The 13,850-nt window shown below is 38.4% G+C and overlaps 1 protein-coding gene and 1 non-coding gene across 20 annotated transcripts in view; both read right to left on the reverse strand.

Moving 5' to 3' along the window:
• Positions 1-386: 386 nt before the first annotated feature.
• AHI1 (Abelson helper integration site 1) overlaps positions 387-13,850 on the reverse strand; it is a 182,915-nt gene continuing 169,451 nt past the window's right edge. For 16 of the 19 annotated variants that reach the window (XM_087444150.1, XM_087444139.1, XM_087444140.1 and 13 more), the window contains 2 exons: positions 4,717-4,819; positions 387-1,514 (listed from right to left, as the gene is read on the reverse strand). In XM_087444150.1, coding sequence (XP_087300276.1) covers positions 1,512-1,514; positions 4,717-4,819 — 106 coding nt within the window. In that variant the 3' untranslated portion in view covers positions 387-1,511. Of the gene's footprint in view, positions 1,515-4,716; positions 4,820-13,850 lie in introns of those variants that run through there. The other 3 variants (XM_087444146.1, XR_015555277.1, XM_087444158.1) reach the window with 3 other exon arrangements.
• On the reverse strand, positions 9,392-9,498 carry LOC147914560 (U6 spliceosomal RNA). The gene has a single exon (XR_015555297.1). It is a non-coding gene; the product is annotated as a U6 spliceosomal RNA (small nuclear RNA).

The following is a 13,850-nucleotide window of genomic DNA, read 5'->3' on the forward strand; positions in this document are numbered from 1 at the left end:
GAACATTGAGATCTCAGCAAATGTTTAGCTCCCTCGATGTACTATTTCACTTGTCTTGATTTAAAATTTTTCTGTAACTTGCTGAAATTATTTGTGATTAAAACCATTATCAGAGAATCAACTAACATTTCAAAACTATGAGCTGAAACTGCAGAGAGATGCATATTTTTATTTTTTAATTATCAAGTGCATTCACAAGACAGAAAAAACAAGCTTGCACAGGGTGACTCAAGCCGGCTGGGCCCAGCTGTACCTGAAGCACAGACGTATGCATCCGAACAGAACAGTGGGGGCTCAGGCTCCGGGCCGAGGGCTGCAGCAGTCATCAGCGCCATTCACCACTTTAAAAAATGCCTCCCCCCTTCCCCCCCCCCCCCCCCCCCGCCTTTGAGTTCTACACAGCAGGGCATGTTTACCAATTTTCATGCCTCTATAACATGTGCAGGGATAAGAGCCAAATATATTTTCACTAGAAGATATTTCACATCGAGTATACATCTGGGCAAAATTTACACCCCAATGCCCAACACTGTTTTTCTCACTTCTTATTTTAATGGAATCAATTGTCTAATTTGGTAAATAAGTTTTCTAATTTTATATTAGTTTTGACCTTCTTGGGGTTAAATATTTTATTGACAGACTTATAATCACACAGTTGAGAAAGAAGGGGCAAGAAAAACACAAAGAAATGAACTTTCCTATTATAACATTACACTTCAAAATCTATAGTCACATAGTAATGATACCGTTATTCTAGAACTAAATAAATAATAATGCAATGTAATAATTTAAAAATATTAAAACTAAAATAAATATTGAACAATGTTAGCATACAAATCACTTATATGCTCAAATATGAAATGCTTTTTTAAAACGGAAAGGAATTTGGAGTTGCCAGTCTAGCCACAGGCCGCTTTTAGTTTATGCGTATCAAGTTACATATATGAATCATTCAAAACAAACAAATTTGTTTCCTTTTAATATCTTTCTTAAAACTGGGACCATTTTGAATACACAATATTCTGAAGCTGCTTATCTTTTAAATAAAGTTAAATTTCAAAAGCAGATACTTCATATTCTGAGCATAACATCACATGTATAACCACATTACAGATACAATAATATTAAATGATTACTTAATGGACATCTGAATAATGCAAACACTTTTTTTCATATTTGCTGAGTAGCAATTACAGTTTTCTCTTTACTGGTTTTCCAACAGTGGTAATGTTGATGCAATTACTCATAAATACAAGTATCAACCAATACTTTGAACAACAACAATCACAATGGTTTATAACAATTAAGCTCAAAAGGCCACATTTATTTTTCTACCCATACCTCGCTTCTGATTTTTCTCGATTCTTTCATAAGAACAAGAAGTAGTGGATCCTTCCTTCCTTCTTTAGTATATGAAAATTCTGAACTCTGAAGAGATATTCCATTTGGTTTAATTTGTCATTTCATTTCTGTGTACTTGGTTCTCTGTCTCTTCATTCTTCTTCAACTCTTTACTAGGAGAAAAGTACACCAAATATACTATATGAACTCAAGCAATGTCTTTGGCCACAACCAAATCTTGGCGTGCACAGGCAACAGCACAGGTAATAAAACACACTGTGCAACCTACATACACACAGAACCAAATAAGACCACAGTACTAATTACCTATCTTCTAGTTTGCCCTTGAACATACTGTTAACATCTTTTAGTGTCGTCAGCAGTTGCTTAAGGCCTGCTCCAACACTGACAAGTTAATACAAGCAAAAAAGAAATACACTTCCCAACTATAGACACGAAGTACCTCAAACCCTGGGCAACTTCCAGAAATTAAGGGCAGGCAATCAGAGTGTATAAAATTCTTCACTCACTAGAAAAAAAAAATTGGATGATGCTTCAGGGTTACTGACCAGAAAGGATATAGACCATTTTATGAAACAGCATTCTTTCATTTAGTCTATGGCTGTGTCTACTTTGACAAGTGGGTTAATTATTCTATTTTTTCAAATAAATCCAAAAAATGGTGTGTCATTTTTGATTGACAAAGATAGTAATGGTTAACTATGCATCTAGGTGCAGCTTTGAAATAAAACAAATCACATCATTAATGAAAACCAAGAAGAGGAAGCTGCTTCTTAGAGACCAGGTAGTAGGTTTGCTACAAGCAGAGGTGACGAAGGAGGGGCTGAGCTGAAATCTGCACTGCAGGTGTCACAGCCCAGTGACGAGTGCCTGGACTTACACAAAAGCGTGGCTCTTCCCTCTGACCGAAAGGGTTTAGCACTTGGCTGTTCTTAGAAAACGAACTGCAGTCTAAGGATGCTGGCAGTCTGGTTAAGGTGGTGGTCAGTTCCATCGTCATCCTGAGAAAGACTAGAGCATTATGGCCAGAGAGGGCAGGTCAATATCTCCTGAGGGCCTTCCCTGGTGGCCGAGGAGGGTCAGACCACATCCATGCTTTCAGGGACAGGCTCAATCTTAAATAAATGGTTGCACTCCCTATCTTTTCATATGAGAAACATTTACACATGAGGGGAAAAAAATTCTCTGTCAGTTCATGTTTCCTGATTTTAAATTTGTTAAACAGAGCCACCACAGATAAGCTGGTGTTGTATATAGAAGCCCAAAAATATGTTTCAAGTGAAGCTCACGAAGCAAGTGAAGCAGAGAATAAAATGGTGCAGACATGGTGTGCTGAGGTACAGTGCCACCAGGGTCAAAGAAGGCTGTCATTTCTGTCCCTGCGTGTATATAGGTAAAGCATACAGGCAAAACTTGCTCAAAATTAGGGTCTAATAAAAATGGGCAAGAAAGTAGTAAAGGCTCAAATGGATGCTGGGCACAACTCACCCAGAGACCCTATTAACCACATGCAGGGACAGTGAGGAAGGTAAAGGATCTTAGAGGAACTATGAGGCAAACAGTGAGAGAGGAGTTTACGACCATGGCAGGACAAAAACAAAGAAGAAAAACAGAAAGGGGAAGGGGGAGAGAGGGGAGACAACAGCTGGAATGAGGGAGATGGACCTGCACGTGCAGAAGATGCAGGACAAGTTAAACGAACCAGGGCAGACTGCACTGAGAGAAGTAAGTAAACAGAGAAGCCAGGACGCCCTCAGGAGAGGGAACCCGAAGGGAATTCAACGAGAAGCTCAAGTAGGCAGTAAAGATAACATCTTTCAGGGAAATGAATCAGACTAAGCAGAGGAAGGAACCGTCAGAGAGAATGACAGAGACTGCCCACGCAGGGCAGGAAAGGGGCAGAAAAGCAGGACAAGAAGCGCCGGGCCAGCGCCCACCTTCAAGCAGCAGCCTTTTAACTGAATCTCTGCATGTATACTCGAATATTTTACTACAATGGATTCCTGGAAGCAGAACTCTCAGATCAGAGGACATGAACAATTTGAAAACTTACAAAAATTTTACCAAACTATCCTCCACAAAGAATGTGTCAATCTTACACTATTACCAGCAGTGTACAAGAGAACCTATTTCCCCAAACTCTCATTAACACTAGGGATTATAAGTTTGAAACCTGTTGCCATTTTGCGAGGGAAAAGTACCATATCATTTCTTGTTTTAATTTCTATTAGTTTGATCACTGTTAAGGTGGACATTTTTCATATGTTCATTGCCATTTATGTATATTTCTTTAAGAATGTCCTGTGCACGCCCTTTGCCAATTTTTCTATTGGTATACTTCTTTTCCTTGTTGATTTTTTAGAGCTTTTCATATGTTAAGGGTATTAATCCTTTATCTGTCATGTATTTTATGAAATTCTTCCCCATCTCAGGTTATTGTTTACTTTTAGATTTTGCTTATGGTGTTTTTCTTCTCTTTGACATACATTATTTCATTTTAAAGTTTCTATTATTTAAACCTAAAAATCTGTTTCAAAATGTTTTCTGATTCTGGTATCAAGGTTGAAAAGTCATTCCTTAATCTATGATGATGTAACTATTCATCTATAATGCTTTATGTACAATTAGATTTTATTTTTTTTACAAGTAAAATCTTAAAATACTTAGGAAAATTTTGAATCTACTTCCCAGACAGAAAGTGACAATTTCATAAAAGTAGACGTGACAGGGCTGTAACATTTCACTTTCAGCAGACAAACTTCACTGCTACCTCACAGAGAAAACAGAGGCCTTCTTTAGAAAGGCCGTTCCTGCCTTCTTAGACCCCATCACCCACCAGACAACATCACCATCCAACCACATTTTGTCCCACTTGTCTGTCTCAGTGGAAACAGTGGCCCCCTGCAACTCCCCTTTTCTTGTCTCAAATTCTAACCCGTGTATTTCCACCAGTCCCCAGGGATTTCCCCTTACCCCATACCTTGAATAGCTCCTCTCAGTTTGTAAATATTCTTGTCATCCCCCTCTGTGTAAAGGCTTTCTCTCTACATCCTGTGTTTTCCACTAGTTACTGCCCAGCTTTCTCTTCCTTTGAGGTCCGGCTTCTTGGAGAAGCAGTCTGCTCTGACAGTATTTTCCCTCTGAGCTGGAGACAATCTGATTCATGCTTCCAGGACTATCTGTCAAAACCATCCTCTTGAAGGTCACAAACAGCTTCTTGGTTGCAAACCCCAAAGGGCACTTTTCAGTCCTTATTTTACTTCTCCTCTCTTTGGCATTGTCACCGTTGACCAGGCCTTTCCTAAATCTTTTCCTGCCGACTCTGACACAACTTTCTCCTGGTTTTCCTCTTACCTCTATTAGGGTGACTTTTCGGCCAGTTTGCTCATTCTTCTTCACCGGCATGTCCATTATATGTCCTCGGTCCTCACGGCTCTGCTCTTTGCCGACCTCAGAACTACAGGAGGGAGAGATCAGAAACAAGGAGCCAGTAAGAAAGCTGCCAAAATAGCTCAGATGAGGCTTGATCTAGGAAAGCAGCAGTGGGAAGAGAAAGGGAGATAATGGAAGGACCTGAGAAAAACCCCTGACAGACTGAGTGATTACACGTGGGAGTGAGAGACAGGGAGCTGCCAAGAATAATGCAGACATAAACCTTTAGCTGGTTGGGCTCCTCCTTAACCACGAGGAAGGGACAAGAATAAAGCAAATTTTACTTCTCTCAGAAAAATATTAATGCCTGGGAAAACCAGAAAGTTTTTTTTATCAAATTAGAAGGAAAAATGTACGTGTGTGTGTGTATGTGTATGTAAAAGTATAGAAGATTCCTTAATAACAAAGCGGTGAAGGAAGTTTATATGTAAGAGAGCTGTGAGATACTGACCTGTGGAATGAAAAATACAGTTTTTCAAATGGTTCAATCGTAATAGTAAAACATAAAACAAACATTTTGTGGATGAGGGTGTAGTAGTGCAAATTATGTTAGGAGAAAGAAAACACAAAAACAATGTAAAAAGGGAAAATCAAACAATGGAAGACAGTATCTCCTTTCTAGGATGACCAGGAATGGTGGGAGACATCAAAATAGAGCTTGAAAAAGATGCAAGAATTTCAAAATCAGGTAATAAGTAGGACCAAATAGAGACTGCTATGGACCAAATTGTGTTCTCTTAAAATCTACAAGTTGAAGCCCTACCTGCAAAGTGAATATATTTGGAGATAGGGCCTTTAAGGAGGTAATAAAGGTTAAATGAGGTCATAAGGGTGTGGCCCTAATCTATAGGCCTGGTGTCCTTAGAAGAAGAAGAGTGGACCAGCCCCAGGGGCCCAGTGGTTAAGTTTGACATGCTCTGCTTCAGTGGCCTGGGTTCAGTTCCCAGGTGTGGACCTACACCACCGTCTGTCAGTGGCTATGCTGTGGTGGCGGCTCACATACAAAAAGAGGAAGATTGGCAATGGATGTTAGCTCATGGCAAATCTTCCTCAGCAGGAAAAAAAAAAAAAAGAGGAAGAGACACCAGAGAGCTCTTTCTCTCCACATATGCTCCAAGGAAAGGCTGTGTGAGAACACAGCAAGAAGGCAGCCACCTACATGCCATGAAGAGGGGTCTCACCAGAAATCAACCCTGCTGGAACCTTGATCTTGAACTTCCAGCCTCCAGGACCAGGAAAAAGCAAATGTCTGTTGTTTAAGCCATCTAGTCTGTGGCATTGTTATGGCAGCCCGAGAAGGCTAATATGGAGATGTACAAGTAAGTAAAATGAAGTCAGATGCCTGAGAAGGAGAATTACAAAGATGAAAGAACAAAAGAACATTTAGAAAGGAGGAGAATGATGAGAAAGGAAAGGCTGAATTCTGAAAAATGCACTGATAATTTATAATCTTAATTTGTTTGAAGTCCACTCTTTCTCCTTGTCTCCAGGGAACCTGTGCTTCAGCATTAAGTGAAAACTCAAATGTCTGTGGAGGCCACAGCGAGGCGGTGGATGCGGGAAGCAGGCCAGTGACAGTGTGCCAGGACAGCGGCAGACTGGAGAGCGGACCATCCCTCTAAGGGAGGCAGTTGACCGCCTCAGCTCCAGCTGATGGTGCTAGAGAAGAATGTGGAGTTGCATTCTAGAACTGTGGATTATTTTCAAGACAAGTCAGAAATCTGCATTTATGTGAAATCTTTTTATATTTGGGCAACTAATAAAATCATGCACACACACAGGGGCCCCAACCAAAGACACAGGACTGACTCTGGCGGGCAGCCCCTAGTTTTCAACCTCTATTTCAGCCACAGAGCACCCTGCTGGCCTCAGGGTGCCCAGGAACTTCCACACTTCTGTGCCTTAGCTCCTGCGATCCTCCTGACTTCTAGGTCCTCCTCTTTTTGTTCACCCTGTCTCTACATGATCTTTAAGACTTAAATGCTGTCTTCTATCTTTGGCTTTCCCTGACCACTCTAGGGAAATCAAGACTGTGGGATCCTCTCCACCATTTCTCTCTCATAACTGATGTGCACTCTAACAGAAAGCTACCTTGACAATACAGACAACATCTGGACTTGTGCTTGCAGCCCATGTGGAGTAACCGGGACCAGATTTAGATTTACTTCTTGCCTAAAACAACCCAAAAAAACTGGATAAAATATATAAAACAACAATTTTCAAGATACTGAATCACAGGCAATGAAGGCTGGTGGTCCCCAAGAGATGGAAAATAAATGAGATGAGCCCTATGATGGCCTGGTTTATTGCCTTGAGAGTCTCCAGGCCACAGCACAGGGAGTTTAAACTTGCAAGGAGGCTGGTGGACTCCCTGAGTAAGAGCTGGGAGTCTGAGGAGACGCAGGTGGCTACAGTTCATGGTGTGTCAGAGAGGAGAAAGCCTCACAGTGAGAGAACCTGAAGTTCTGCAGAGGGTTCCCTCCAAGTCTTGAGCAGAGTGCTGATGACTGTGTGCATCTGCGGAAATTATACAAGGCCAGGAACAGTGCCTATTCCCATCAGCCAGGGGGAAAAACCTCACACTCAGAGGGTACCGGGTAGAGCAGCCAGAAGGGATTTGTGTCAGTAGTGAGGAATAATTAGCCTTAGACAAAACACGGTTCCAGTCTCACCTAATAAATCTTAAAAGCAAGACCTAAAAGGATCACACTGTTTTGGAGTAGCTTAACTACATTCTAGAACACAGCTTAAGAATATTTATAGGAATACAAAAATATCTAGCAGCCAAAAGATAAAATTTTCAATGTTTGGCATCAAATAAAAATTTACTAGGGAGGCAAATAAATAGGAAAATATAAATCATAATGAGAACAGAAAAATTGAAATCAACCAAGAACTGACACAGATGTTAGAATTATCAGACAAAGACATTACAACAGTTATTGTAACTATATTCCACCTGCTCAAAAGGTTAAATAGACACATGGAAGATATATAGAAGACCCAAACTGAATTTCTAGAGATAAAAATTAAAATGTCCTAGATGAAAAATATACTGGATAGGATTAAAGGCAGATTAGACACTGCAGAGAAAAGATGAAATAACTTGAAAACACAGCAATGGAAACTATCCAAGATGAACTACACGGAGAAAAAAGAATTAAAAAAAAATAGACAAAGCATAGTGAGCTGTGGGACCCCTTCACATGGCCTAATATATGTGTAACTGGAATCCTCAAAGAAGAGGAGAGAAACAGTGAGATACAGAAAAAAAGGCAGAAGAAAAAATGGCCCAAAATGTTCCAAATTTGATTAAAACTATAAACCTACAGATTCAAGCTCAACCAATCCCCAGCATAAGAAACAGGAAGAAAATTATAACAAGGCAAACCATAATCAAATTGCTCAAAACCAGTGATAAAGAGAAATTTTTTTTTTTTTTGAGGAAGATTGACCCTGTGCTAACATCTTTTGCCGATCTTCTTTTTTTCTCCCCAAAGCCCCAATACGTAGTTGTGTATCATAGTCGTAGAGCTGTAGCTCTTCTATATGGGACGCCGCCTCAGTGTGGCTTGATGAGTGGTGAGGAGGTCCGCGCCCAGGATCCGAATCGGTGAACCCTGGGCCACCAAAGTGGAAAGCAGGAACTTAACCGCTACACTACTGGGCTGGCCCCAAAGAGAAATCTTAAAAGTACCCAAATTAGGGGAAAAGATGTCAGATAAACTAACAGCCTATTTCTCATTGGAAAAAAAAATGCAAGTGAGAAGACAATGGAGCAACATCTTTCAAGTACCAGGAATAAAAAGCAAATCTTTCAACACAGAATTCTATACCAAATGAAAACAACTTTCAAACACGAAGGTGAAATAGACCTTTTCATGCACGCAAAAAGTGAAAGTATTCATATCAAGCCAGCCAACACTACAAGAAATGTTGAAGGGAGTCCTTTAGGCAGAAGGAAAATGATAGCAGATGGAAATAACACATCTGCTACAAAGGAACGATCTACACAAGGAAAGGAACACACACAAAGGAATGAAAAACACTGGAAATGGTAACAAAATGGAAGAATATGAAAGATTTTTTTCTTATTATTCAATCTCTTCAAAAGATGACAGTTTAAGCATAAATAATAATGTAGTGAGGTGTTTATAACATATATAAAGGTAAAATGTATGACTACAGATGCATGAAGGTCAGGAGGGGTGAAACGGAAATGTACTATTTTAAAGCACCTGAAGATATATTTGTGCGATAGGATTTGTATTATAAATCTTAAAGAAATCACTGAAATAGCAAAACAAAAAGTTATAGACAATAAGCTCAGAAACAAGACAAAATGGATAAAAAATACTAAACTAAGATGAAAAAAGGAAACAAAGAACTGATGAGACAAATAGAAAACAAAAAGCAATATGAGAGATGAAAACTCAACCATATTAATAATCATATTAAATGTAAATATTTGTCTAATTGCCCTAATTAAAAGGCAAAGATGAGCATATTGGATTAAAAAAAGCATGAACTGTATATTGTCTACAAGAAACACACTTTAACTTTTAACCTATTTCTGTCTTTATATATATATATATATTTAAATATGGAATGCTTCACGAATTTGCGTGTTATCCTTGCGCCGGGGCCATGCTAATCTTCTCTGTACTGTTCCAATTTTAGTATATGTGCTGCCGAAGCAAGCACTGTGTCTCTATATTTAAAGTATAAAAAACATATAACATTCTAACACTACTAAAAGAAAGCTGGAGTGACTTTATTAATATTAAAGTAGATTGCAGAACAAAGAATATTACCAGAAATGAATTAAGTCATTTAATGGTGATAAGAGTGTCAACCCCGCCAGAGGACATCCGATCCTAAACATATGGGCACCTAATACAGAGCTTCAAAATACACGACACACAAACTAACAGAACCGTAAGAAGAAAAAAACAAGCCTACAATATTAGTGGGAGACTTCCATACCCAACTCTCAGTAACTGATAGAGCAGGTAGGCAGAAAATCACATGCGTAAACCATTCTATCAGCCCATGTGACCTCATTTATTTACGAAAGAATGCTCCAGTAGACAAGTGCATAATACACACTCTTCAAGGGCACTTAAAACTTTTACCAAGAGAGACCATATTAAGGATCACAAAACAATTCTCAATAAACTTCAAAGGATTCAGATCATCCAAACTATCTTCCTTGACCACAATGGAATTCAATTAGAAATCAACAACAGAAAGATCTCTGGAAAAATCTCTAAATATTGGAAATGTAATAACCCAACACATCAAAGAAGAGATCCAGAGGAAAATTATAAAGTGTTGTGAATGGAATGAACATGAAACCACAACATATCAGAATTTGTGGACACCATTAAAGCATCACTTGGTGGGAATTTATGGCACTAAGTGTTTTATATTGGTAGAGAAGAAAGGTGTCAAATCAATGACCACAGTTTCCACTTTAAAAAGCTAGAAAAAGAAGAACAAATTAAACTCAAAACAAGCAGAAATAATAAAGATCAGAGTGGAAATCAATGAAATAGAAAATAAACAATAAAGAGAAATAAATAACAAAAAGCTGGTTCTTTGAGAAGATCAATAGCATTGATAAACCATTAGTCAGGCTGACTGGGGAAAAAAAAGAAATAAATTATCAATATCCGGAATCAGAAAGGCAACATTACCACAGACTCTACCAATAGTAAAAAGATAATGAGAGAATATTATGAACAACTTTATGTCAATAAATTCAACCACTTGGATGAAATGGGCAAATTCCTTGAAAGATACAAACTATCAAAACTTACACAAGAAGAAATAGATAACCTTAATAGCTCTACTTTCATTAAATAAATTGAATTTGTAGCTACAAAAATCTTCTAAAAAAGAAAACTCCAGGCCCAGATAGCTTTACTGGCGAGTCTATCCAACATCTGAAGAAGAAATAGAGCGACATCAGTGAAAATGGTGGAGTAAGGACGTCTGAAAATTCTCCTCTCCAAATAAGCTAGGAGGAAACTGGCAAATATGGGTACAATTGACTTTTTCAGAATCCTGGAAATCAGCCCAAAGCCTGTAGCAACCTGGGGAATGTTTATTCAAGAAAAATGGTTGAATCTTGGTAAGAACAGTGAGCTTTGTGGCATCCTAACTTGATCTAGTCCCATCCTCCACTGTCCAACTCTGTGGAGGCCTTGAAAAAGGACAGCCTGCATTTATGGTGAAAGCCAACAGCCTGGCAGCCACCCGGAGGGAGCAGAACAGGGCTGGAGCTCTTTCAAAGCCTCATTCCCAAAGAACTGCCATTATTTCACCTGCCTGGAGGTTGCCCGGAAGACACCACTTGTAATGCTGTCTGTATTTGACCTCTCTCAGGGCTTGCCTTTCCCTTGGGAAGCATTTGTTGAAAACAATTATAATTAACTTCTTGGCTGGCTGAGTGGTGGATAACAGTAGGCAAACAATAGACTAACTAAAAAGCTGAAAAGGAAAAGCTAGGAGAATAAGATGTCCACAGGGGTTCTGAAACGCTCAGCCATATTCCTGGGAGTCTAGAAGGTCTCACATATGGGCAGGGCTGTGTGCATGCACAGGAAGACCTGAGACGGCCTTAAGCCCTCACCTCTGGCTGACCTGAACGCTCTGTGCAAGCCAGAAGAGAAGACTAAGAGAGTTGTCACTTGCCTGGCTGAGTGTTAAAGGTGTGCACAACACACACATAGAGTCCCTTAGCAAAAAAAGTCTAGGTTCTAGGTGTTTAAGGAAATCTTGGCCCAATTATTAGCTGATCACTAATCTAACTGAGCAGAGACTTCAATGGCCAAAGATTACAATTACAGAATTTGTTCAGAGAAGTCACTTAAAGAAAAATAACTACATAAGTAGCAACAACAACAAACCCTGGGGGGGGGGAGGGGAAAGAATCTGATTTCCAGAGTTGTCACATTATATCATTTAAAAGGTCTAGTTTTCAACAGATTACAAGACATGTAAAGAAACATGAAAATATGGCCCATACACAGGGAAAAAAGCAAGCAACAGAAACTGTCCCTTTGGAAGCCCAGACATTGGATTTTCTAGACAAAGACTTGAAATTCACCATTGTAAATATGTGCAAAGAACTAATGGAAATTGTGAGAAAAATGTCTCACCAAATACAGAATATCAACAGAGAAAGACAAATTACAAAAGGAAGAAGTAACACCAAATCTACACAAACTCTTCCAGAAAACTGAAAAGGTGGGAATTCTCCCCAACTCATTTCATGAGGCCAGCTTACCCTGGTACCAAAACCAGACTAAGACATTACAAGAAAAGAAAACTATAGACCCATCTGCCGCATGAACAAAATAAAAAAATTCCTAAATAAAATTTTAGCAAATCCAGTGCACCAATTTATAAAAAGGATAAATGGGGTTTACCCTAAGAATTAAAGGTTGGTTTAACATTTGAAAATCAATGTAATTTACCTATTAACAAATTAAAAAAGAAAAATCATATGATTATCTTAATAGATGCAGAAAAAGCATTTGACAAAAATCCAACATCCATTCCTGATACAAATTCTCAGCAAACTAGGAAATGAAGGAAACTACCTGATAAAGGGCATTTATAAAAAAAACTTATACTATCATACTTAATAGTGAAAGACTGAATGCTTTCTCACTCATTTCTCATAAGATCAGGAAAAGATAAGAAGATCTACTCTCATTTCTATTCAACATTGTACTGGGGGTTCCAGCCAGTGCAATAAAGCAAAAAAAAAAAAAAAAAAGAAAAGAAATAAAAAGGATCCAAAATTGGGAAGGAAGAAATTAAACTGCTTTTTATTTGCATGACTGTCTATGTAGAAAATCTGGTGAAATCTACCAAAAAGCTATTAAAACTAACAAGAGAGTCTAGTAAGGTGGCATGATACAAGGTCAACATACAACAACCAGTAGTATGTCTATAAATTAGCAACAAACAATTGTAATTTGAAATTGAAAAACAATACTACTTACATAGGAAATATGCAAGAATAAATCAGCCAAATATGTGCAAGAGTTATACACTGAAAACTAAAAAACTGTGTTGAGAGAAATTAAAGAAGACCTAAATAAATGGAGAAATACATCAGGTTAATGAGTCAGATGACTGAACATTGTTAACACGTCAATTCTCCCCAAACTGATTTGTGGATTCAAGGGAATACTATTTGGAATTCCAGCAGGCTTTGTTGCAGAAATTGACAAGCTTATTCTAAAAATCATGTGGACATATAAAAAGGAGTTGGAACAGCTAAACCAACTTTAAAAAATGACAAAGTTGGAGGACCAGTAATACCTGATTCCAAGACATATTATAAAACTACAGTAATCAAGGCAGTGTGTTAGTGGTATAATGACAGAGGAGCAGTTCAATGGATCAGAGTAGAGAGTCCAGAAACAGACCCACACACATACTGACAATTGATTTTCAATAAAGAGGCAAAGGCCTTTCAGTTGAGCCAGGACTTTTTTTTCAACAAATGGTGCTGGAACAACTGGATATCCAAATGCAAACCAAACAAACCAAACCAAACCCTCTGATCCAAACCTCATACTATATACAAAAATTAACACAGAACAGATCCTAGATAAATATAGAACATGAAATTATAAAACTTTCACAAGAAAACATAGGAGAATACCTTTGTGACTTTGGGCAGAGATTTCTTAGATACTATACTAAAGCATAGTTTATAAAAGAAAAAAATTGGTAAATTGGACTCTATCAAAATTTTTAAAAGTTTGCTCTTCGAAAGCCACTGTTAAGAAAGAGAATGAAAAGGCAAAACAGAGACTGGGAGGAAATACCTGCAAATCATGTATCTGATAAAGAACATATTTAGAATATATAAAGAACACTGTGATGTCACACCCCTGATAATGGATAGTTTTGATTTCAGAAATGAGAGGGTGGGGGCGGGGGCAGTGAGAAAAAGACTGGAAAATGGATAATAAAAGTAAAAACTTAAAAAAATAGTTGCAAGTAATAGGGTATTTTAGGGAAAAAAGGTA

This window comes from Ceratotherium simum, chromosome 19 (assembly GCF_057802395.1).
Source record: "Ceratotherium simum simum isolate JZ-2026a chromosome 19, ASM5780239v1, whole genome shotgun sequence".
NCBI classification, from domain to species: Eukaryota; Metazoa; Chordata; class Mammalia; order Perissodactyla; family Rhinocerotidae; genus Ceratotherium; species Ceratotherium simum.